The 23,004-nt window shown below is 39.2% G+C and overlaps 1 protein-coding gene across 7 annotated transcripts in view; it reads right to left on the bottom strand.

Annotated features, from left to right (window-relative positions):
• TBCK (TBC1 domain containing kinase) overlaps window positions 1-23,004 on the bottom strand; it is a 186,769-nt gene that overhangs the window by 67,524 nt on the left and 96,241 nt on the right. For 6 of the 7 annotated variants that reach the window (XR_002094296.2, XM_006269375.4, XM_059722137.1 and 3 more), the window contains one exon: window positions 22,432-22,593. Coding sequence is in view for 6 of the 7 variants with exons in the window: in XM_006269375.4 (XP_006269437.1) it covers window positions 22,432-22,593 (162 nt within the window). In the remaining variant the exon portion in view is untranslated. Of the gene's footprint in view, window positions 1-19,175; window positions 21,982-22,431; window positions 22,594-23,004 lie in introns of those variants that run through there. The other variant, XM_019500078.2, reaches the window with a different exon arrangement.

Raw genomic sequence — 23,004 nt, 5'->3', positions numbered from 1 at the left:
TTCCATGATTGCTAACTATAGAGATTCTTTATATTAGGAAGCACCTGGTGCTGGTCACTGGGAATGACAGGATATTTTGCTTGATATACCATTTTTCTGATACAGTATGGAAACCCATATCTCATATTGTATTATTTAGGTAAATACCAAAGAATAAGGCGGGATTTAAACTTTTATCTATTCTAGCAGTAGGGAGACACATTAGTGCTATAAATATTTTAAAAATATTATATTCCTTTATACTTCCTATGTGGATAAGAAATTATTCTCTCCTCTTACTATTTAGCATTCTTATAGCACATCCACAGAAAACAAGTTTCAAGAGTAAGGGTAAATTTTCTGTGAGGACAACAGCGGCAATAACATTTTTAAGAACACATGCAAACTAGTTGTATATTTTGGATTTTCCTTCTCCACTTGGTATTGCTAAGCAATCTTTTCTGCCTGTTATGATGGACATCAGTGATCCTGATAAGCTTGTCCTGATGGACATGGCTACTTACAGATGTTAAAAAACCCTCAAAATGATGGTGCTTTACTTTAAAATCTGCATGCTCCTATGCTGAGTGCAGTTTGTGCCCAGAAGAAACATTGCATTAGTTGGACCCAGCTCACCCAATGTCTGTATAGATCAGGTACTTTAGTGGGGCTTTTTTGGCACTTTTATCTAATAGTTGATTCAGACGCTGCAGAGCCAGGTCAAATTAACACGCTGCTGCTTCCGGTAAAGTGCAGGGTTTTGTTTTTTTAAACATCTGCAAGCAACAAGCTGTAAGACTGAATTTTAAGTGGTTTTCAATATAAAAAAAACCTAAGAGCAATTTAAAAACAGCTGATGAATGTACCTGGAGTTTTTTTATGGGATGGGGACAGGAGTGCTGTTTTATTTATTAGTTAAAATACTGCAATCTACAAATACTAGAATGAGCAACAATGAAGGTGCATAAAAAAATATTAAGGGGAGGATTAGCATTTTTAACTATGACATAATGAGCCACATACTTGGTTGCTTTATAAATCATTGCTATTATCAATTTTTGTAGAGTATAATTTTAAAACGTTTTTAATACAGCAACATAATGCTTTTGTGAAAGTAATTCACAAAGAACTGATACGTAACAGTTAGGTCTGAAGTATCAATAGAAATACTGTTTTTCTCTACTTTGCATTTAGTTGTCTTTATAGATAAGCACAGGTCTCTTCCACCCTAGATTTCTCCCAGCCCCCACGCCTACCCACTCACTTTCATATGCTTAAAAATTTCAAATGTCTTTACTTCTTCCTTCCTTTGATACAAAGCTCCCATTTTAATCCTACTCATCATAGAGTGGGGGAGACAATCTTTGAGGACCAGAAGCCAGCTAAACCTCACTTCAGTAATATTCTGCTTTACCAAAAACAAAACACAACACACATTTTGAAAAGACAGCAGTCACTGTATGAGGAAGATAATTTACTTGTAGTCCAAAGATCTAAAACATAATAGCAACTGTGTTCTAGATCATAAGACAAGCATATACAGAACATTTCCCAAGGAAGCCAAATTGCTTGGCTCTAACCATCATGTGGCATGTTAAAATTTAAAAGAACCAAGGCCTTCTGACAGAAGACCTGTTGTACATTTCAAGGCTCTCACACCCCTCAAGAAGAGAAGAGGTTTGCCCAAGGAGGGTGGAGAAAAATGTGCATGTTATTTGCAAATAGTGCCCGAAATGTTTTTATAGACCTGTGCTTCTAGTACAAAATGCATGTCCTTCTGAAAGATTTATTGCTGGAAATCATTTAATGAACTAAAACAAAAAACCTGTTGGCACAACACGGAGCCCTTAAATTATGACAGGATCCAGCAAAATGAATGTTAACTCTACATATAAAGATTAAATCCTGGCTCAAGAATTTCAAGTATCCAACATAAAACACCTTAAAACAAGTCTGTTCTTCTGAAGATGCCAAGCAGCTATATTTTACCATGTCTCATATCCTCTATCCAAAATAGGAGGTGCCCCCCACAATCAATCACTAAACAACAGATTCGTCTCCCCTACATTTGTGTACTGAACAATCAAGCAGCAACTCCTACCTAAAACAATTCCATTGTACAGAATATTTATACAAATGGTCTATCTTAAGACTTTGTTTTCTAAAAATCATTGGATTTTTCTTTATAAAAATAACTTGGCTGTTGTAAGAGTTCACCTTCTGCATACTGCTAACAGAACGTTGAGGGTCATTCTCACTCTGGCTTTTGCTACAATAAATCAATATTAAGTCCACAAAAAGGTTTTCCTTGTTTTTCTGAACCTGGTTTCCCTGCTCACTGTATTTTGCTGTGTATCCTTTCCATACTGAATTATCATTTCTGTAACCATTCCTCTCCTCTATCAATGTAATCTTTCTCAAGTGGGAACGGATGCCTCAGTGTGACAAACGGCTGATATGGACACTGCTGGATTTTATGCCACATATCTTTAGCGCATATTATCACAGAAATAAGAAAACGGAATTAAGGCACTCTCTGATAAGGAAAAAAAGATGCATGGCTTTTCTGTTGGATCAGGATGTAAGAACCTTTCACAGATCAACTTAGCCTTCATATTTCTGGAGCAAGATTAAAAAAAAAAACAAAAAACAACGTGCTTAAGCTCTCTTTCTCTAAAAGGGAAAGTTGCTAAAGGCTCTTGTGCAAGATTAAGCAAGCCTAGTTAATATATTTACTTCCTGGAAGTTTAATTAATTGGATAAACAAATCTTTTAACTCAGGGGTTCTCAACATTTTTAGATTTGAGGAACCCCTGGATAGACCTTAGATAGGCATCTAGCTGGGGTCATCTAAACCCAGCACTCTTCCTGCCTATGCAGGGGGTCGGACTCAATGATCTATTGAGGTCCCTTCCGACCCTAACATCTATGAATCTACTGTGGCAAAGTGGGGGGTCCCTGACTAGCCACAGGGCTAGTTTCCCCACCTGCCCCTGGGCACGCCACCCACCTGTCTCACCTGCCATGCCTTGATGGAACATAACTGAGACGTTAATTAGGCGTGAGGCTGCCCATTATATACCCCGATACTGGGGGTGGGGGGAGGAGGGAGGACTTTCTGCGGCTCAAGCCTTGCAGATAACATCTCAGGCAGTTGACTCAACTGTCCCCTTGGCCCATTAGCTATGGCCCCTTCCATGGGACCTTTGGCTTCCATATAAGCCCTGACCCCGTCTCAGGCCAGTTGGGACCTCGAGCTTCTTTGGTCAATATGGGCATCCCTTGCGGTGGGCCCCTGGCCCTTTTGACCTTTCCAGTCCTAGCCCCAGCATTGACCAGTCGAGTCCCACGGTTGGGTCTACACCTCCTGCCTGGGTCCCGCATTCCCAGCTCAGGTGCTTCTTGAAGCATATCTGGCCCCGCAGCATCACTCCCCCAGCAGACTCAAGCGCTTCCTGAAGCTTACCTGGCCTTTCCTGTTCCGATGGTACAAACAGCCCACCTGAAGGTCATGGCTGGGATTAAGGCACCCCTACTCGCCTTTGACCAGGGTGGTAACTGGCTTGGCATTTCCTGTGGGCTCCCGTACTACTGAGAGCCCCACAAGGCCACCCATTCCCAGCAGGGTGCAGTTTTAGGTCATGCCCAGGACCAGAAGCCTCCAAACCATCCCCTTCAGCTTCTGGCCTTACCTCTAGGATGTTGCATTCAGTCTAGCAGCCAGGTGATGTTACTGCCTGGCCTGCCAGCAGCGAACTGCTCTGCTTATATAGGCAGCCAAGGATCTAAAAAGGCTGCCACAATCAAGCACCTGCTGGCTGCTTGGCTCAGCCCTTAAAGTGGCAGGCACCAACAGTGCCCTGCCACAGGTACACCTTGGAAAAATGCCAGCACTTAATTTTTGCAACACCCCCTCCCCCCAGTTGCAAAGAATTCAGAAGGACCACAGCTATAGATTTCCATTTAAAATCTCTGGGTTTATTTTGTGAATCATGTTCGTAAACTAATAGTGTTAACATTGCGTGGCACCCTGCAACAACACTGAAAAGATCTGAAGGCACCCCAGGGTGCCATGGCACCCTGCCTGAGAATCAGTCTTAAGTAAACATTGGCAACTAGGCTGCAATATATTTTGACATGAAGCCAATCATTAATCCCTGTAGCTTGATAAAGGTCAAGAAGTTGCAGCGATGTTGCTTTAACTGAAAACTGTGTACCAATAAGATATATATTCACAAACTGCATTCTTAAAAGCCTTGTCAAAAATAACTGAGAGCCGTAATGCTACACTGACTGTAGGGAAAATTTGAGATGCAGCAGTATACACAGACCATGCTAAATCTTCAACTGTCTTCATTTCAGATACATACCAAAATACAAAGTGCCAGTTTAAGGGACCATGCCTCTGACAACAATGTGGGGAATTTTTTCCCCCCAGCAAAAGCCTGAACACAAATCTGCAAAGGCTATTTATAGAAAAAGCAAGACAAACAAATGGTTACTGAAGCCAAGCCTTTTAAATAAAATGTATTTAGTGAAAAAAATATACAGAATAGTTCTTTGTGCATCATCTAATCCACTCCAGAGGGTTTCCTTTGGGAAGAGGACCAGATGTCAAGAGAAAATTGTTGAGGGAAAAAAATAAACTGCATCTGCATTTTGGAAAACAGCCAAGGTTAAGGGCTTTCTCTCTACCACAAATATTCCATTACTGTCCTGCCACTACCCTACACCCATCTACTATTTAAGTGGGGAAGTAGGCCACTATAAAGTGGGGAAGGAAGGGAGCTGAACAGGTAAAATGGTTTGATCTTGTAACCTCTTCTGTAAGAGAACAGAGCCAAAAGATCTTTTACATATGCCATACGAGAAGCGCTAAAGGTTACGGATAAAGGGGACTCAAACTCACATCCGTCTGAAGTTTCTTTACCTATTAATGCTATAATGCTTAAGAGGATTTCAGGGAAAAATATATTTTTCCAAGTCCACTTGTGCTCAAGAACATTTTGTGTACTTATCTGTTTTGCTTGGTGGATGGATAGGCTTTTTATTAGTTTTTAAAGACCTCTGCATCTGGCTACTAGGTAAATGAGATATTCCCTCCCCTCAGATTTCTACATGCAGACAGAATGCTTAGTTCTGAATTACAGGGGGGGGGGGGGGGAAAGAGGAGGAAGGACTAATAATTTCTTGAAGAAAATATTACTGGCTTTTCTCTTAAGATAGCAACACAGGGATACATTGTACTGGTACAGGACATTAGCTGGTCACAGAATCAAGTCAACCACAAAACTGGATTCCCAAATAGATTCTAAAATGACCCTCAAATGAAGTCTACTTCAGATGTACTCATGTGGACAAAGAATTTTACATCTGGGTGGAAACTGACAGCAAGATGGGCTGAAAGTATGGTGGTCTTTCTCCAACCTTGCTACTTGGAGTAGTTTCATCGATTTCCCTTTGGATTAAATTAGGGGACATGAGGGAGGGGAAGGTGATAAAGATAAAATAGTCTCATTTAAAATTTTCACTGTCACCTTTAGTTCTGCTGGTTGCAAACGTGAATCTGGGAAAGCGCTCTAACTCATGGAAAAAATAGAAAACCCCAAAACAAAACTAAACAAAACATCCACAATAAAACAGTCTCAGGAAGGCAAAGGAGCCTTCCTCCCAGGAGAACTTAAGTTGGGGGAGATGTTCAGTCTCCCAGGAGAAACTTGCCCAGGAGTGATTTAACCCTGGTTGTTGACGGATTATTTTTCTCCCAGATTGGTCATTTTTGTTCCAGGAGAAAAAGCCTGAACATCTGTACACTTGTGTTTCTACCAGGAGAACAGCCTTTCAGAGAGGGGGAAAGGGTAGGAGAGAGATAGGGCCCTAGCACCCGTTACATTTAAAGCATGATTAAGGTGTGAATTGTGACAAATCATAACCTAGCCACACATTAAAGCCTATTTATGGCGTGATAATATAGAAAACTAGTTACAACATATAACATATCTTTGTGGCTTATTTGTATCATGCCTCAAGTTGTACATGTGGCAGGTCAGGGCTGACCCATGACAGACCCTGACGTTCAGCTGTGTTGGAATCTGGCACAGGTCAGGGACTGGGACACCAGCATCCACTGCCTGATCATTGGTATCAACCTGAAGGTACCATTAGGTCCTGGACCCAATGCTCCCATCTAATCTTTGGAGGTGGATGCATACGGGGGGTGGGCGGGAAGGAGAAGAGGGAGGAGTTGCAAGCCCAACATCAAGGAATATCTCCCCAAACTTGGACTCTCTGCACCTCAGACCTTTAAAAAGTAAGTGTGGAGCTGAAAGCTCCAGCTAACAAGCCTGCTTTACACTACCAGGGCATGCACAGAAGTGGCAGCTGGGGAGCTGGGAGCTTCAAACTCCCCAGGTGGAGGCACCAATTCAGAGTGTACAGCACAGACAGTTGGGGAGCTGGGAAGCCCAACCAGAGCTGCCAGGCACAGGACTTTGACAATCAGATGATTGTCAGCCTGGCTAGGACGGTCCCATTGTGGACCTGGACCTGTCTCAACTGAGGTCAATCAATCAGCTGATTATCACCTCTGGCCCTCACATTGCACTGGGGACTTGAACCAGTGAGACCTGTGGCTGGGGACAGTAAGTAGATTGTTGGCTCCAGCCTTGACAATCAACTGATTGTCAGCCTGCCCCAGGCTGCACTGGGACTATTTCAAGCACCCAGTTGGGTCCTGGGGGCCTTCTGACAATCAGGTGATTATCAGATTGGCTGGAACTACAGGTACTCATCTTTCAACTTGCTGGTGCAGGGGGTGCTCAGGATTATGATCCTGAACTCCCCTATATTGGGACAATTTGGACCTGATCCCTAATCCCAACAATTATACTTCTTGCTGTGCACATGTGGCACAGCAGGAGGTACGATTGTTAGGATGAGATCAGATCTCATTATCCTGTTAAGTGACATGGCCGGGGCCACAGAGACATTCAGTAACTCTAAGGATAAATCATCATGTCACTGTATATTTTTTCCATGCTTCACAGTTTGTTGCACAATTGGCTTATCTCAGAAGTAATGAAACGTGTTTCCTTCATGTTTGAACAAATTTTGTAGCATCTCCTGTGTAGGTTAATAGTTAAAAGCAGTGGTTTAAAAATACATCATTAAAATCATATCTACCTTAAGAGTAGCTGAACAGAGAACCATTTCTTCTTTATATGTTCCAATGTTATTTTTAACAGAATGGATTTCTAAGAAACAGGTTTATTTCTGATCCCTTTCTAATCTACTGTATGTACTCAAATCTAAGATGAGCCCCAATAATTAGATTCTGTACATGGAATATTTATACATTTGTTATAGTTTTCCATGTATAGAATCCAATTCTTGGAGGGCTGTCTTTAATTCAATTCATCCCCCCACTGCTACACAGAGAGAAGCAATAGGGTGCAGGTGTTGTGGAGAGGTCAAGCAGCTTGCCCTACCCCTACCACCCTCGTACTTGGTTCTAAGATGAGGAGCAGTTCCCCCCATGTAAATGGGAGGAAAACCCGTGTCTTAGAATTGAATAAATATGATAATTGATTACTGAAGTTGCTTGCTAAAACTATTATTTTACTAGTTACAAACAAAATTTTGTAACGCAATAACTGAGGAAGCCCTGAATTAAAAAAAATATTTTTCTTCTGGGTTATGTGGATTATACAAGGCTGTGAAATGCATATACATATTAGTGTACAGCAGAGAAAAACCAATTAAGAATCAATTGTTTCATATAGTATGAGCTGCAGCTAGATGTACATTATTAATTTTAAATTCAATTGTTCATTCCAACATTTTGCCACTGCATCAGCAACTAGTTCCTTGGCCTTTTTATATTAAAGGGACACAACATAGAACACTGCAACTGAGGAGTATGCCTAAGCATACTAATAACACTGCATAACGTTCTATGCAAATATTGGCTTTTGAGCATTTCACTCGTTTGGCATCCAATTAGAATGACCCACAAATCCAACAATTACTTCACAAGCTTTCAAAAGCTATCAAACCTCCATGTATAATTCCTAAAATGAGAAATTAAATTAAAATTAAATAGCACCAACTGGGATTTTAATTTGCAGTAAAACAAAGTAATGGACTACAAAAACACTGAAATAATGAACAACTGCATACCTTTGTATGGTGTTTCTTGGTTATAAGCAGTCACCGTTGATTGACACATTCATCTGCAGCACTTTATAATATAGCCAAGACCAATGTAAATAAGCGTGATCCTCAAAACTGCATTCAACTGGGAAACCTCTGAACTTGTTTGTGCAAGATACAGAATGGGACTCGGGTGACTACAGACAGCCTCAGTTCACTTGTCTCAGGTTCTTGGATTCCACTGGTCACTTATGCCCAACATAACACCCCACATGAGAACACATCAATTTGGATGTCTGACCTGTTTTGCATGAAGAAATGCAAAGTTCAGATTGGTTTTCCTGCTTAAACACCCAGAAACTTTTTCAGGGCCTTAAAGCAACACTGCACAGCTATATGGGGGAAAAAAAGTTCAGTCCTGATAAAAAGAGCAAAATCAGAATCCTTCTGTCTCACCAGGTCACAAATATGGGAAAATAAAGCAGTGTGTTCCATCATGCCTACTACTAGGCCCCACCTGGCTCCCTCAAGGCTTAATATTTGCAGTGACTAGTGGGCTGGGTCTCTTGAAATCATTTTGCAAAAAGGATGCCCCCAAGGCAGCTCTACTATGTCTTCAACACATGCTGATTTCCAAGCTGATAGAGATGACAGCAACTGCTGAGATTTCAAATACAACTCTGTTCTCAGGATGAAAGAATCATGTGAAAGAATATTACAGAGTACATTACTAGCATACATATCAATGATTTGGGTACTGTCAGAACAATGTACCAACTGTTTCAAGGAGAAAGGGAAACAAAAGGGCAAAAATCATAGGAATATAGGCCTAGAAGGGCATCAAGGAATCACTTAGGCCAGGTACAGACATTCAGTTTCTACTTGCAGAACTGTATTCCCCTGGTAGAAAATACAAGTGTAAAAATGTTCAGGCTTTTTCTCCTGGAACAAAACTGACCCCTCTGGGGAAAATAATATAATATGGCAACAACCAAGGTCAAATCATTTCCAGGAGAGTTTCTTCTGGGACACTGAACATCTATACACTTTCCCTCACTTTAATTCCCCTACAACACCAGAAGGAATGAAACTGGGGGAAAGGTTTCCTTGTGTTTCTGAGACTGGGGTTACCTGCTCTTAGAAGGCATGGGGGCAGATACAGCCCTACCTCCCATAAACTGGGAGGTGAGGGAATAGAATCATAGAAAGTTAGGGTTGGAAGGGACCTCAGGAGGTCATCTAGTCCAACCTCTTGCTCAGAGCAGAACATTCCCCAACTAGATCATCCCAGTCAAAGCTTTGTCTAGCAGGGTTTTGAAAACCTTCTAATGGAACTTCCACCACCTCTCTGGATAACCTGTTTCAGTGTTTTACTACCCTCCTAGTGAGAAAATTCTTTCTAATATCTAACTTAAACTTTCCTTGCTGCAACTTGAGACCATTGCTCCTTGCTCTGTCATCTACCACCAATGAGAACAGTCTAGCTCCATCCAAGTGCTCCCTGCCTCTTCCCTAAACCAGCTGAGTGGTCAGGAAGCAACTTAAAAACCAGTGGTTGGGAGCAGGTCTTACAGAGCTTGTTGCCAGGTGCTGGTTTTAAATTGGCACCCTGATGCCCAGCTGCGTGGCAGGGCAGCAAGGGAGGAGCTGAGAGCCAGGAACTCAGCCAGGGAAAATCTCTGCATGCCCAGCTCCAAAACTTGTTGCCCTCACCTCCCTCTTTATTCAAAAGAAAGCAAACCTGTTTCTTTCAACTTTTCTTCACAGGTCACGTTTGTACACTTTTTAATTCTGTTGCTCTCTTCTGGACTCTCCAGTTTGTCTACATCTTTCTCAACACACAGTGACACAATATTCACCTCATCAGTGTCAGCTAATAAAAAACTAATTCACATTCCTTGCATATTACCTGTTTATACATTTCATATCATGACATGTAATGCTTCTTTCCAGAGCAGTGCTGTTGACTGATTCAGTTTGTGATCTACTATAACCTCTAAATTTCTACCTTGTTCTGCCTCACTGTTTCTTCACTAGTTATTCCCTATTTGTTTTTGTACATAAAATATTTTTCCTTCCTATGTGTAGCACTTGCTTTGCACTTGTCATTACTGAATTTCCTCTTGCAGATTTCAGAACATAGAGCAAATCCGCCATAGTCGCTTCGGATTCGAAAGCACATGTAACTCCAAGTTCTGAATCAATGCAATTGTAAGAGGAATTTTTTTTAATCCACCAATTTTATGTTGTTAATTAAAATATGAACGAGAAGCAGACTGAGGATAGGGGTCCTGCAGGACCCCATTTGATATGTCCACACAACTTGACAGAAAGCTATTAATGACTTCTCTGAATTTTTTTCACAAGGCATGTACCCATCTTAATGGTAACTGTATTTCACATTTCCTACTTTGACTGTGAGCATGTCCAATAGAATTACGTCAAAAGTCTACCCAAAGTGAATACAAAATGTTTCCTCCGCGATGTGTCAGTTACCATGTCCCAAAAAGGAAAGTTAGATTATAAAAAGGAAATCATGTCAAACTGTATTACCCTTTATTACCATATTATGCTCTAGATGCTTACAAACCTTGTTGGAATAATTTTTTTTGAGTTCCTTCCAAGATTAAGTTAAGCTAACTGGTTTATACTACCTCCATATTTCCTGACAGGTACTGTGTTTGCCCTTTTGCAGTTCTCTGGGACTTCCCAGGTTCTGAGAGTTCTCAAAGAAAAAAAAAAAAATCACTGATGGCTCAGAGATTGCTTCAATTGCTTCTTTAAGAGCATTATGGTAAATTTAATCAAGCCCACCAATTAGAATTAATGTAATTTACCTAAATATTCTTTTGCCTATTAGTTCCTTCTGTGTTCCTACCGCCCTTGTTGTGCTTTACAACTGTGTTAATCATCAGGCCATAATTTACATTTTTAAATGAAGACCGTAACAAAAAAGGCATCGAATATTTCTACCTTCTGCGTTATTTGCTCACTTTCCCCACTGAAGTAAAGGATCTATACTTTTCATAGCCTCTGTGACTTCTAATAGGCTTATTACCTTGTTGTCCTTTGCCAAGTGTAAGGCATTTTGTACCTTAACCTTTCAGCTTTGTTCTAACATCCTTGTACTATTATTGCAAGCTTATTTCAAGCATTGTTTTTACTTGTATAAGATTTTGATTTTTAACTCTTTAAATAATTCCAGACACAGCCACATTAAACTCTTTTTATACTTCCTAGCTTCCCTCTGCATCAAGATAGCTTGCTATTGTGCCTTTGTAGTCCAACAAACTACTGGCTGTCCTCAATCTTTGCCTCCTCTATTAGCCTTTACTGACCAAATCCCAGAGCCTGTTGACTCAACTTATGCTTTTTTTAAATCCACCATCTTTATTCTAGTACCCTTGCTGCTCCTTTTCTTCAGGATTACAAACTCTTCTTTCAAGATTCCTTTTATTCCAATCACCTTTCACCCTTAGTTCAACAAGACTAAATGGAAGGAACAAGTTAGACCTAAAATAGCTGCTCCTCCATCCCAGGCCCCAAAGTTAATTCTCAACACCTTCCAAGAATTGAATACACATTGTAACTGTTACATTGCCTTTCCAGCAGATACGTGGATCGCTAGCTTCCCTCTACTAGTCCTGTCCTTTGAATGCTTCAGTTAATTATTCAAAATTCTCTTTCAAATTTACTTACTCCTGATTTGGAGGTCTATAGAAGGTCTTTACCATGAGTCCTATTCTTTGCCCCCTATATATTCACTGAAGGACATTCAATAGGTCTGCCTATCATTGCTTCTTGAACTTCATAGCAAGTACAACATTCTTAGCATGCTTAACAATGCAACACCTCCTACTCTTTTTTTACCACCTATCCTTTCTGAACAAGCTATGTTCTTCCCTACCTGTGTTCCAGTCCTACAATTTATCCCACTAAATTTCTGCAATGCTAATTCAGTCATAACTTTGTGAATTAAGGCTGCATTCTCATGCTTTCCATTATCCCTAATTCTTAATTCCTTCGCCTCTCTCCCCATATATTCTGTTAGATACTATCATTAGCGTATAGACATCCAAGATGGTTGGCATACTGTTAGCCTACTCTAGCTGGTCTTGCAATATGCCATAACTTCTTTGAATACAGGGAAAGTAAAACAACAAAAAAAGTTAAGCGAGTTAACAGAGTCCATAAAATGACTCTATGCTAGAGTTCAGAATGCAATGTAGAAGAGCTTAGTTTTTGGCCTTTGGCATTTTGGCCATTTCTATGATTGTTAGGCTGCTCCATCACTTTTTAAAAAAATGAGATGAATGTATACAGACATCCTGTCCATTACACAAACACACCCACAAACCAAGAATTAGAGATTTAAGTTGGTCTAATAAAAGATATCAAATTCACCCAAAGAATTAGACATACAATTCCTTGATATATCTCAACACAATACCACCAACTAAAGCCCAGACCCCACATACTTTTTGGTAAGGTAAGACATACCTAGGCATGTGAGGTATGTGCGATTCCTTTTCTATTTGGAAATTCTGCGCTTTGAGCACATTCAAAACATGTATTAAAATCACATTATGCAGAAATTGCATGAATTTCATTATTTGGTTACAGCTGCAAGGATGAAGTTATCTTGATAAATTTCACTTTGTGATGCAAAACACTGACAATTTTGTTAATTTCATTTTACTCCACTCGATTAATCTTCCTGTCATTTATTCATTCATCTTTCTGTTGAAAGATGAAGGTGAATTGATACCGTCTCACAGACTGCTTTGGGTCATGTCTTTGATTCCCAATTACAGTGCTAAAAAAGTTCACCGATGGAAAAAAAATCTTATGTTTTATGCAAAAATATTCAGTGCACTAAAGATATAAATAATGAATGCATTAGGGACCAGTTCCACTAGAAAAAAAACTTTATTATTACAAAAGGAAAAGAATTATGCTTTTTCACTTCCATCAGTTGGAAGAAAAAAAAAAAGCTATGCAACACTCTTACAATGTTAATGAGCCAGTCAAAGCAGGAAAATACAAATACTTTTTTTTCCTGGCAAAGTAATCAACCTAGTTTGTGACAAAACAAGCCAATGGAAACATAACAAGAATTGTGTCTAGTCTCCACCCACACTTACAACTGTCAGCTTTTTGACAGCTCTCACTAAACAGACTGTGTTGGTCATGTAGGTTTTTATGCACTTTCACCTTGGGAAAACAAAGTGACACATTTGACTTTCATTCACATTTTCTTTTGCTTAAAAAAAAATATAGTTAGTAAAATGGGAAAGATGTGAGTTGCTCAAGAATAGCTGATTTTGAGGTAGCACATGTACGAGAAAGGCTATAACAATAAAATATAATTTTTCCTTGTTTGCTGTCTACCTACCAATTATAAATTGGTTCTACTTTTTAGACAACTGTCCTACTATTTTCTTTTGCCAGTGAAATCTCATACAAAAGCCCTCCCCTCAAAATACTAAGAAAGTTATTTCTTTGGTGCCTTACCTTTCCCTTTTTAGTTTTACAAAGATGGAAGCTATAAATAGAGAGGCGTGATCACATAGCTACATGTGGAAAATTTGAATAATTAAAAGATTCCAAACTTCAGGTAAAACAACATAAATCTTGCAGGCTTCGACACTGCAGAGCACTCTGGATGAGCAGGTGTACACTAACAGATCGTTCTGTGGCTATACCAAAGCTAATTCCCCATCCCATACTTGGCAGCAAGCCATAAAAAAAAAAGAATTATTGGCAACTATGCATGGCTTCTGTTTCACAAATACCATTTTTACCAATGATAAATCTTTGTGAGCTGCTTTATAAATACACCTGCCACTCGCATCTCAACAGAGTCATCAAAAGCAAAACAAGGATGGGGGGAGAGGCAGTATATGTTGGGATGAAGATATTCGAACAAATACTAGTCCGGTATCTCTTTCCTGGAATAGGAGAATAAAGAATTCAGCATTTGAACTTTATAAGGTAAAGAAAATAAACAATATCATTTTTCCATAATATAAAATGAGTCCAAAATATTTTTTTCTCCTTCACAAATATAAAGTAATCTGGTACAGGATAATAGGTCTAACTTATACCTTGCCAAGTCATTTTGTGTAAGGGATAGAGGTCTTGAACTTGGTCATATTATAAGAGAAATGCCTGCTGTGATTCCATTACCTTAGGCTGTGATGACAGTTCATTTTAAAAGATGCAGATTCCTCTTACACAGCTCTTTAAAGATACAGAAATGATTTTTTAAAGACAATTTTCAAGAAGTGATAGTAGTAAAAAAAAAAAAAAAAAAAGTGGTCAAGATTTTTCAGCTACTCACTTAAAATGGGGTTCACTATGAACTGCAACATTCCAATATCCAAATAACAGATCATTGACAATAGAAAACATTGATAATATATACTGATATGAACTAGAGCTCCAGCAACTATTTCAGTATTTTCATGGCCTCAAATGAAAACTTTAATTGTGATTAGTCAGATTCTCAAAAAAAGGCATAAATGGAAGCTCGGTATCCAGTGGCATACATGCAACAGGAATAGGTGCCTAATTTCTGCTTGTGCCTTTGATAATCTCCTGCTCCTGTAGTTTTTGGCCTTGTCCCTTTCCCTTGCTGAGGAACATCCCTTCCCTCCTCCCCACCCCTCCTTCAGGCACACATCATTAACATTTGTAGAAAGAACCTCACTAAATCTCAAATTAGATAGCAAAGTGATTGCAACTGAAACCTTGGTCTTGATTTTTGGTTTTTGCTTTTGACAAATGTTCTTAAATATTTTTCTGATGCCTAAATTATTCAAATGAATTTTTGAGAACCTTTTAAAACACTAACTAACACTAACAGAAAAGGACTCATATTTTCATGATATTTGCAAAAAAAAAATATTAAATTAGAAAGAAGCATAGATAACTTATCATGCATTAGCATTTTCATAATGAAACTAAATTAATACTGTATCAGCTTAGTCATAGATTCACAGATGTTAGGGTCGGAAGGGACCTCAATAGATCATCGAGTCCGACCCCCTGCATAAGCAGGAAAGAGTGCTGGGTCTAGATGACCCCAGCTAGATACTCATCTAACCTCCTCTTGAAGACCCCCAGGGTAGGGGAGAGCACCACCTTCCTTGGTTGCCCGTTCCAGACCTTGGCCACTTGAACTGTGAAGAAGTTCTTCCTAATGTCCAATCTAAATCTGCTCTCTGCTAGCTTGTGGCCATTGTTTCTTGTAACCCCCGGGGGCGCCTTGGTGAATAAATACTCACCAGTTCCCTTCTGTGCCCCCGTGATGAACTAAGGCAGCCACAAGCTCGCCTCTCAACCTTCTCTTGCGGGTCAGGGTCCCTTTAACTATGTTCACCCATTAAGATGCATAGTACTGCAAGAAGTCATATACTGAGCTAGTCATTAGGAACTGAAAAATTCATTACAGATCATTCTTTTCTGCTGCTACTGATTTCCTTCTCAGAAACTTCCAATTAAATAAATTTCTAATGTACAAGAAAGTTACTGATACACTAAAGCAGATTACCAAAGCATTTGAAGGGTCTATCAAATAGCGTTACTGCTCCTTCAAAATGGGAATAATGTTGATTACAAGTCTTATTAAGTATGCAGTGACGGATATGCTCTGAAAAATAAAGACGTTCACTTTCTGTAGCACACTTGTACCTAGTTTGTGCATTTACTGTAATTACAGGCACAGAGTTGGAGAAAGAAATCCAGATAAGCTCAAGCGTTATCAGAAATGTATACAACAGTGGTGTTCAACCTTTTACTAGCACAGGCCAGAAGAATGGCTTGGGGTCAGTCTGTGGGCTGGATTGGACCCTGCACTGCCTCCCAGGGCCCCAGGCTGCAGAACTGGGGTCCATACTACCTTCTGTTAGCCCTCGTGTCTCCAGATTTGTCCCCGAGTCATTTCCAGTGTGCTATCTGGCCTTCAGAGCTCCCCACAGGTCTGGAAATTTGGTAGCAGGGGACCAACAGCTACTGCTACGACTTGCCCACTGCCTAGTTTTCAGACTTCTGGGAACCCCTGATAGCTGGATCTGGCCCATGGGTTGTGGGTTGGGCACCCCCGACAGAGAAGATAGGTCTCCCAACAATGCTAGACAAGAGCACAGCTAATTTACAAGCAGAGGAAATAGGGTTGGATAAACAGTGAGTTCTTAGGGTGCTACCTATTTGCCATAAGAAAAATTTTCTGAGGAATGGGTGCTCAAAAAAGCATTTATACAATAAGATACTATGAATAATATCAAACATAATACAAATCAAGTTAGATGCAGCTACCTTTCACTACCAAACAAAATGGGGCCAAGAGCTTGCACACAAGTCATTTTTATATTTCTTGTTTTAAAACGTATTAGTAAAGGTCTATGTTCAGACTGGCTTACTGTATACGTTATCAGACTCAGGATTCCAATCTTTAAGAGAAACTGATGCTACAAAACAAGGGTCTCTGCATGCTTTGGCAACTCAGTAGTTTTAATATGTATATTATATAGGTAGGTTGATATATGCTACTACTTTACAGGTGACATAGCTGAATACTTACAGACCTGGGAAGAAGCAGTCAGTCATTCATTGAATGAAAGTGATTTTATTCCTGAACTTTTTATTTTTAGCATTTGAGGGAATATTATATCCTTCATATACAATTGTTATCAAAATTTTCAAGTTAGTGTTGTCACATTTGTTTTGTTCCCATTAAAGCATACTGAGTCGTCAAAATCTATAACTTCATAACAAAAAAGACATTTTTGTCCAAATGCACTTGTACATTGTGCAGTTTACTCTTTGGGAAAGTTAAGGATGCCAGTAAAAAGTGGAGTAGAGGTAATGTCATCATAATACTTTAAATTAATCCTAAACCCCTTTACAGTGACAGTGATTGACTCTCTCAAGATTTTGCTTGTATCTTTTGATATAGTAGGTAATACTGGATATTTTCTGGCAGTTCTATTATAAAACAGAAACTTAATCTTTGTAAAGAAGGTTTCTTTTAAAAATAAAAAAAAAAAAGAAGAAAAACAAATCAAACCCTGAAGTGGGATTTATGCAAGTTACATTTCCAAACAATAGCTGCTTCACACCTCCAAGCTTATTTCACAACAAATTCAACAGCACAGATAGATTCTGTGTAGCAGGGAATGTGGAAAAAATCAGAGCTGACCTGCAACTATAAAATACTTCGGTATTCCTATCTTCCTGGAATGCGATTCTCAATTGACTTCCCACAGTTTGGGCTGAGGAAATTGGTAATTACAGCTATGGCAACCTGAAAGAGGATAGTTTGGGACAGGAATCTAAACTTCTCTCTGGTTCAGAAGTTTGAATTAGGATAATTTACCTTACCAGTACTACAGCTTAGGCATGGATGTCAAACATGTGGCCTGCAGGGTTAAAAGGGGCTAGAAATTCCCCAGTTGGAGACAAGTGATTAACCACTGCAGCTCCCTGACACTGCTCACCCTCCTGCCACTACACCCAGTCATAAGGACCTATGGGGTAAAGATCCTTTCCAGGGGACTGGATGAGTGACACCCCTGGCTTTGAGGGCCATCATTTTATTAGTATTCTAACAAACTACTGGATGTAGCTTCTTTCCAATAAGCCTGCTCCCTGATGCAACTAAGCAGCTGAGACCATAAATCTCAAGAGGAAAAAAAAAAGTTTGACATTTTTAGACTTCGAAAACATCATAAAATGGGATCTCCCACACACAGCTAATACATTATAGCTATCATATATTATTTTACATTGTAGTATATTGCTAGACAAAGGTAAAAACCTCTGCCACTGTAGAGAAACAAGGAAGTTATTTTTGGTGTACAGTAAGGACAGGCTATCGGAGGTAAAGAGAATTTTAAATAAGGTCATTTCTCATCCTGTCGAGAAAAGGTTAGTTTTACCTTGATGCCACATGGCCAGAATTTGTATAGAATGACTGGATGAATATTCTGCTTTCTAAATTATTCTTAGTAAAACATTGAAGTTCATCCATAAATAGAACTGCCAGGAAATGTCAAGTATTACCTAGTATATCAAAAGATACCACCAAATTTTGAGAAAGTCAGTCACTGTCACTGTAAAGGGGTTTAGGATTAATTTAAAGTATTATGATGATATTACCTCTACTCCACTTTTTACTGGCATCCTTAACTTTCCCAAAGAGTAAACTGCACAATGTACAAGTGCATTTGGAAAAAAATGTCTTTTTGTTATGAAGTTATAGATTTTGATGACTCAGCATGCTTTAATGGGAACAAAACAAATGTGACAACACTAACCTGAAAATTTTGAGGAACACTGGAATCATGTTATCAGACTGGGAAGCAAAGTCACTTTTATTGGTAGCCTGAGATAAGCCATTCAGGAGTGCAGAAAGCTTAAAACCACAGAAGTTTCAGGAAGCTGAGCAACAATTGATTTTAGACTGAAATCAATGTGGATCTTTTGAACAATTTAATCTTTTTCTCAGAGCGACCCCATTTCAAGTAGAATTTGCCTATGAATTAGTCTCAGGAAATTTTCAGAGATGCTGTAAGATATAAATCAAAATAATGAAAACTCTGTATGAGGGGGACACAGGTGACTAAAAGCATGCTTGGTAAACACTTAAAAAAACCAAATACTAATATTTTACTTAGGCAAGACTCAACCAAAGCCAGGATAATTGTATACAAAGATGGATTTTTGCTGGACAGATAGTATATTTCACTTCCAAATTTTGGTGATCAACTTTCCATTTCTAATATTTCCCTCTCTCAAAAGCCAACCTATACTGTGTATTGTATTAACTTCATAACATTAAATCCACAATTATTATCTACAATATTTTTGATGGTACTAAAAAATCTAGATAATATTTATTTGTTACTTTTATCTACATTTAAAAAAAAGTTTCGTTTGAAGATATCGTGCTACTGCAATTTGTTTCCCACAGTACCATTAGCAAAAATCAATCATAAAACACTTAAGAAGCATGGTATTATATGACACAGAATTTACTGAAGTTATTTCATAATCAACTTTTATTCCCATAATCATTGGCAGACAGTAACATATGAACAGACTCAAATGTAGCTTGAGGCAAAACCAAATAGGAGCAGAGATGGCTGAAGCTCAAGTTATCTTTCCTTCTGCATTTTACATACATACACTTTCATTAAAGAGGCTCACTAAGGCCATGTATGGGCTTTACATTTCTGCCAGAAGAATCACAGTTCTCCCAGTAGAACTCACAAGCATACAGGCATCCACACAGTTCCTTCTGGAACAAAAAAATATGGTGGTTAAAAATAACCTGTTTTCAGCGTGGCAGAAGTTGCTCCTGGGAGAGTTTCTCCTGGGAGAACAAATGCCTATAGACTTCTAAAATGTGTGATTCCTTTTGGGGATCAGGAGGAGTTGAGTGGTGGGGATAGGCTCCCATTCCTCCCCCAGACTAGGGTCACTGTGGGTCTGGACAAGACATGAAGGCAGCTGCTTCATAAATCAGGAGGGGAGGGGGGAAACACTTGCTGCTCCCCACCTGCTTCTCATATCTGAGTCCCCAGTCTGTGTAGATGGGGAGCTTTGCCCCATTGCTCTAGAGGGCTGGAGCACCCACTGCTCCCTATGCTTTCCCCAGACCAGGATCGTAAGAATCAGTGGAGAGAGGGTTGTTTGAAGCTGAACACCTGTACTGTTCCCTCTGCTGGAAACATTTCTAGTGGTGAAAAACTTCTACTCCTAGAAATGAATACCTTTTCATGGCTTAAGACCATGGGTGTAGTGCCTCCTGGGACTAGGGGAGGACAGTTTGTGGGCAGCAGCATAGGTGGCAGGGTAGTGAGTGGCAACCGCCTGCAGAAGCTGCCAGCAGTGGCAAGGGGTGGTGAGCAGCAACTGCCCACAGAAGCCAGTGGTGGCATGGCAAGCAGTGACCGCCCACAGAAGCCAGTGGCAGCGGCGAGAGGTGGTGGGGTTGGTGAGTGGCGACTGCGCACGGAAGCCAGTGGTGGCCAATCTCAGGGGGGGGGACATGCCCCTCACACTGTGCCTCCCTAACAGTCCCGTGCTTAAGACTGTGCACCAGAAAGAGTGGTGAAGCAGGCTTCTGATATTTCTCAGATACTTTTAAAGCATGATGGATTTTCTAAAATAGTTTTTATTAATGGAGGTATATCCTTGTTATGAATCTAGACAGCATTTTCAACCATCAAAAGTACATTCACTTTTTCATATGGACTTACATCCAGTATTCTAGGCTGGTGAAACTACATTTCGTTGAATTTAAGGGAAAGCACACCTTGTCAAAATACGTAAAATTAGCACACATCTGGCTCATTGTGTGATGGACAGTATTCTTCCTACACTATTCTATTTTAAAATCAGCAAAATCTTGAAAGTGAAGTGTGAATACCAGTTTCTGGAAACAGATTATACCTACTACTAAATGTTAGGTTAAAATATCAAATTAGATAAATACTTCATTGTGTATACACTAATCTTCAAAATTCTTTACAATATTAGATAATTCTAGAACAGCTATCATAAAAAACTTATGAGCATTACAGGTCTGCAGTACTATGGGAACTAATATGCTCTTATACATAACACAACCACACTATGACGTAGAGTACCCATATGCTCATAAAATAAAGTAGTTGGCTTAAGATTATTTGGCATGTGCAATTTAGAATCACTCAAGAAAAGACATTTGGAGAAATGCCTTTAGGCAAGGAATAATTAAAAATTAATGAACCTGGTTGCAGTTAAGGTATTTACCCAGTAGTTGCAGAAGAGGAAAGAAAAACCTTTATACTGACTGACTCCTCTCAGAATTCCAGAGACTATCCTTTAAAACTCTAAGACAGACACTGGAAATGAGCAAGCATGCAAAGGAAACTGAAATACTATCAATTATATAATTCGGTAAATTGGAAAATACGATGCTAGCTGCGTATCTGAAAGCAGGTTGAAGGATAATAGTAAAGGAAGACTTGTGAAAATATGGCACGAATACTGAAGGAAGAATGAAAAAAATGGAACTAGGAAAAATATTCATAAACACTGCAGACATTGAATTTTCAGTAACTTACTGAACACTCCTATGAGTGGCTTTTTGCAAAACTAGAAAGTGAAGAAAATATGTTCTAGTTTCCACTTAGAACAAGTTTTTGCTCATAAATAAAAGCCAGAGTTTCATGCTGGATTTTTATGTTTTAGGAAGAACTGTATGTCCAGAAGGCTTGCCATATCCCACTGAACAGGAGGGTAGAACCGAGTTTCCTATCAACAGTAAAGGTACTTCCTGCACATTAGTGTGCAAATACCTTCAAAATCTTGTAATTTCAAGGGCAGATTGCTTTAATAAATTTATTTTTATTGTCTTTTAATAGGCATTTTGTAATTTTGCTTCTGCAGCAAAAACTGTGCATTAGGAAAAGAGAAGACTATTTCATGTAATTTAAGAACCAGTGTAACAGTATCCAAAGCAGAATTAAGTGAACACTTCATTAAAAAATACTTTGATTAACTGTACCACTTACTATTTGTGGAACAGGATCATATAAAAATAGGCCTGGAAGGGCCTTCATGGGGTCATCTAGTCTAGGCAGGACTGGTCAAGACAGGATCATCTCCAACTAAACCATTCCATCCAAGTGTTTGGCCAATCTGCTCTTGAGAACTTCTAAGGATGGATATTCCAAAAAATTCTTTATGTAGCCTGTTCCAAATGCCTAACCACTCTCATGGTCAGAAAGTTCCTTCTCATCTCCAGCCTAAATTTTCTTCTGCTGTAGCATGAAGTCATTTTGCTTCTACTCCTGTCACCTATGGCCAAAGAGAAAAGTACATCTACATCCTCTCTATAATCACTTCAGATACCTGAAGACTGTTATGAAATCCCACCTGCGTCTTCTCCTCTCAAGTCTAAATGACTAGTTCTTTCAGTCTTTCCTGATATAGAAGTCTTGCCTCCCAGGCCCTTTATAATTTTTTGCTGCTCTGCACCAGACTTCTTCCAAATTGTCCAAATTGACATGTTCATGCATGGTTCAAAATTTCTTTCACTCATTAAATTACTTGAAAATATTCTAAACTCCACCAAGTTCTCCGAACTCCTCGTGGAACAGATAATAAGCTAACCCAAACCCTGCTGAAGACACTGAAAAGGAAGATTTCTTTTGCCTTCAGTCAGGCTAAAAGTCCATAAAAAGGACTGGAGACTAATTAATAGGACCTCGCTTTCAAGAAAAGTGGGAAAAAATGTTATTTTTATACCTGGCAAGTCTGAAAAGAGTAGAATGCATTCATTGAAACCATTAGCCAGAAGCCGGTCCCTCAGCTGCTGCAGGATAGCCACTCCAATGCAGAATGGAAAGGAAGAATTCCCAAGAAGTAAGGTATCCCAAAGGTGAAAAATTTTGTGCAAAGGAAAGACATCTGAAAAATGGCACAAGCAACAACATTTTAATTAAAATAAACATTGCTAGTTTGAAATATAAATAACAAACATCCTACAGATGTTATTGCTGCCCGAGGAATACTATTTTTTAATTTGGGAGCAAATAGGATTAAATTTGTTTAGATATATATTTGTGTTCATATACAAATGTATTTGTATGTATTCAATTTTTCCTTTAATTTTTTTACCCCCCTGCCACTAAATATGCACTTTAAAAGACAATTGTCTACTATTCCCCCCTGCAATTACATAATACAATGTTAACACAAACTGAAAAAGCAAAAAAAAGAATGATAATAATAAAAATGCCAATACTACTACCACAAATTTGTATGATACTACTCTGCTGACGGTATTCTGAAATGGGAGTTTTCTTCCATTAATATATG

The sequence above is a fragment of the Alligator mississippiensis genome, chromosome 2 (assembly GCF_030867095.1).
Source record: "Alligator mississippiensis isolate rAllMis1 chromosome 2, rAllMis1, whole genome shotgun sequence".
Taxonomy (NCBI): domain Eukaryota; kingdom Metazoa; phylum Chordata; order Crocodylia; family Alligatoridae; genus Alligator; species Alligator mississippiensis.
Note: the sequence above shows the minus strand (reverse complement) of the source record. Positions and strands in the feature narration are given on the sequence as shown.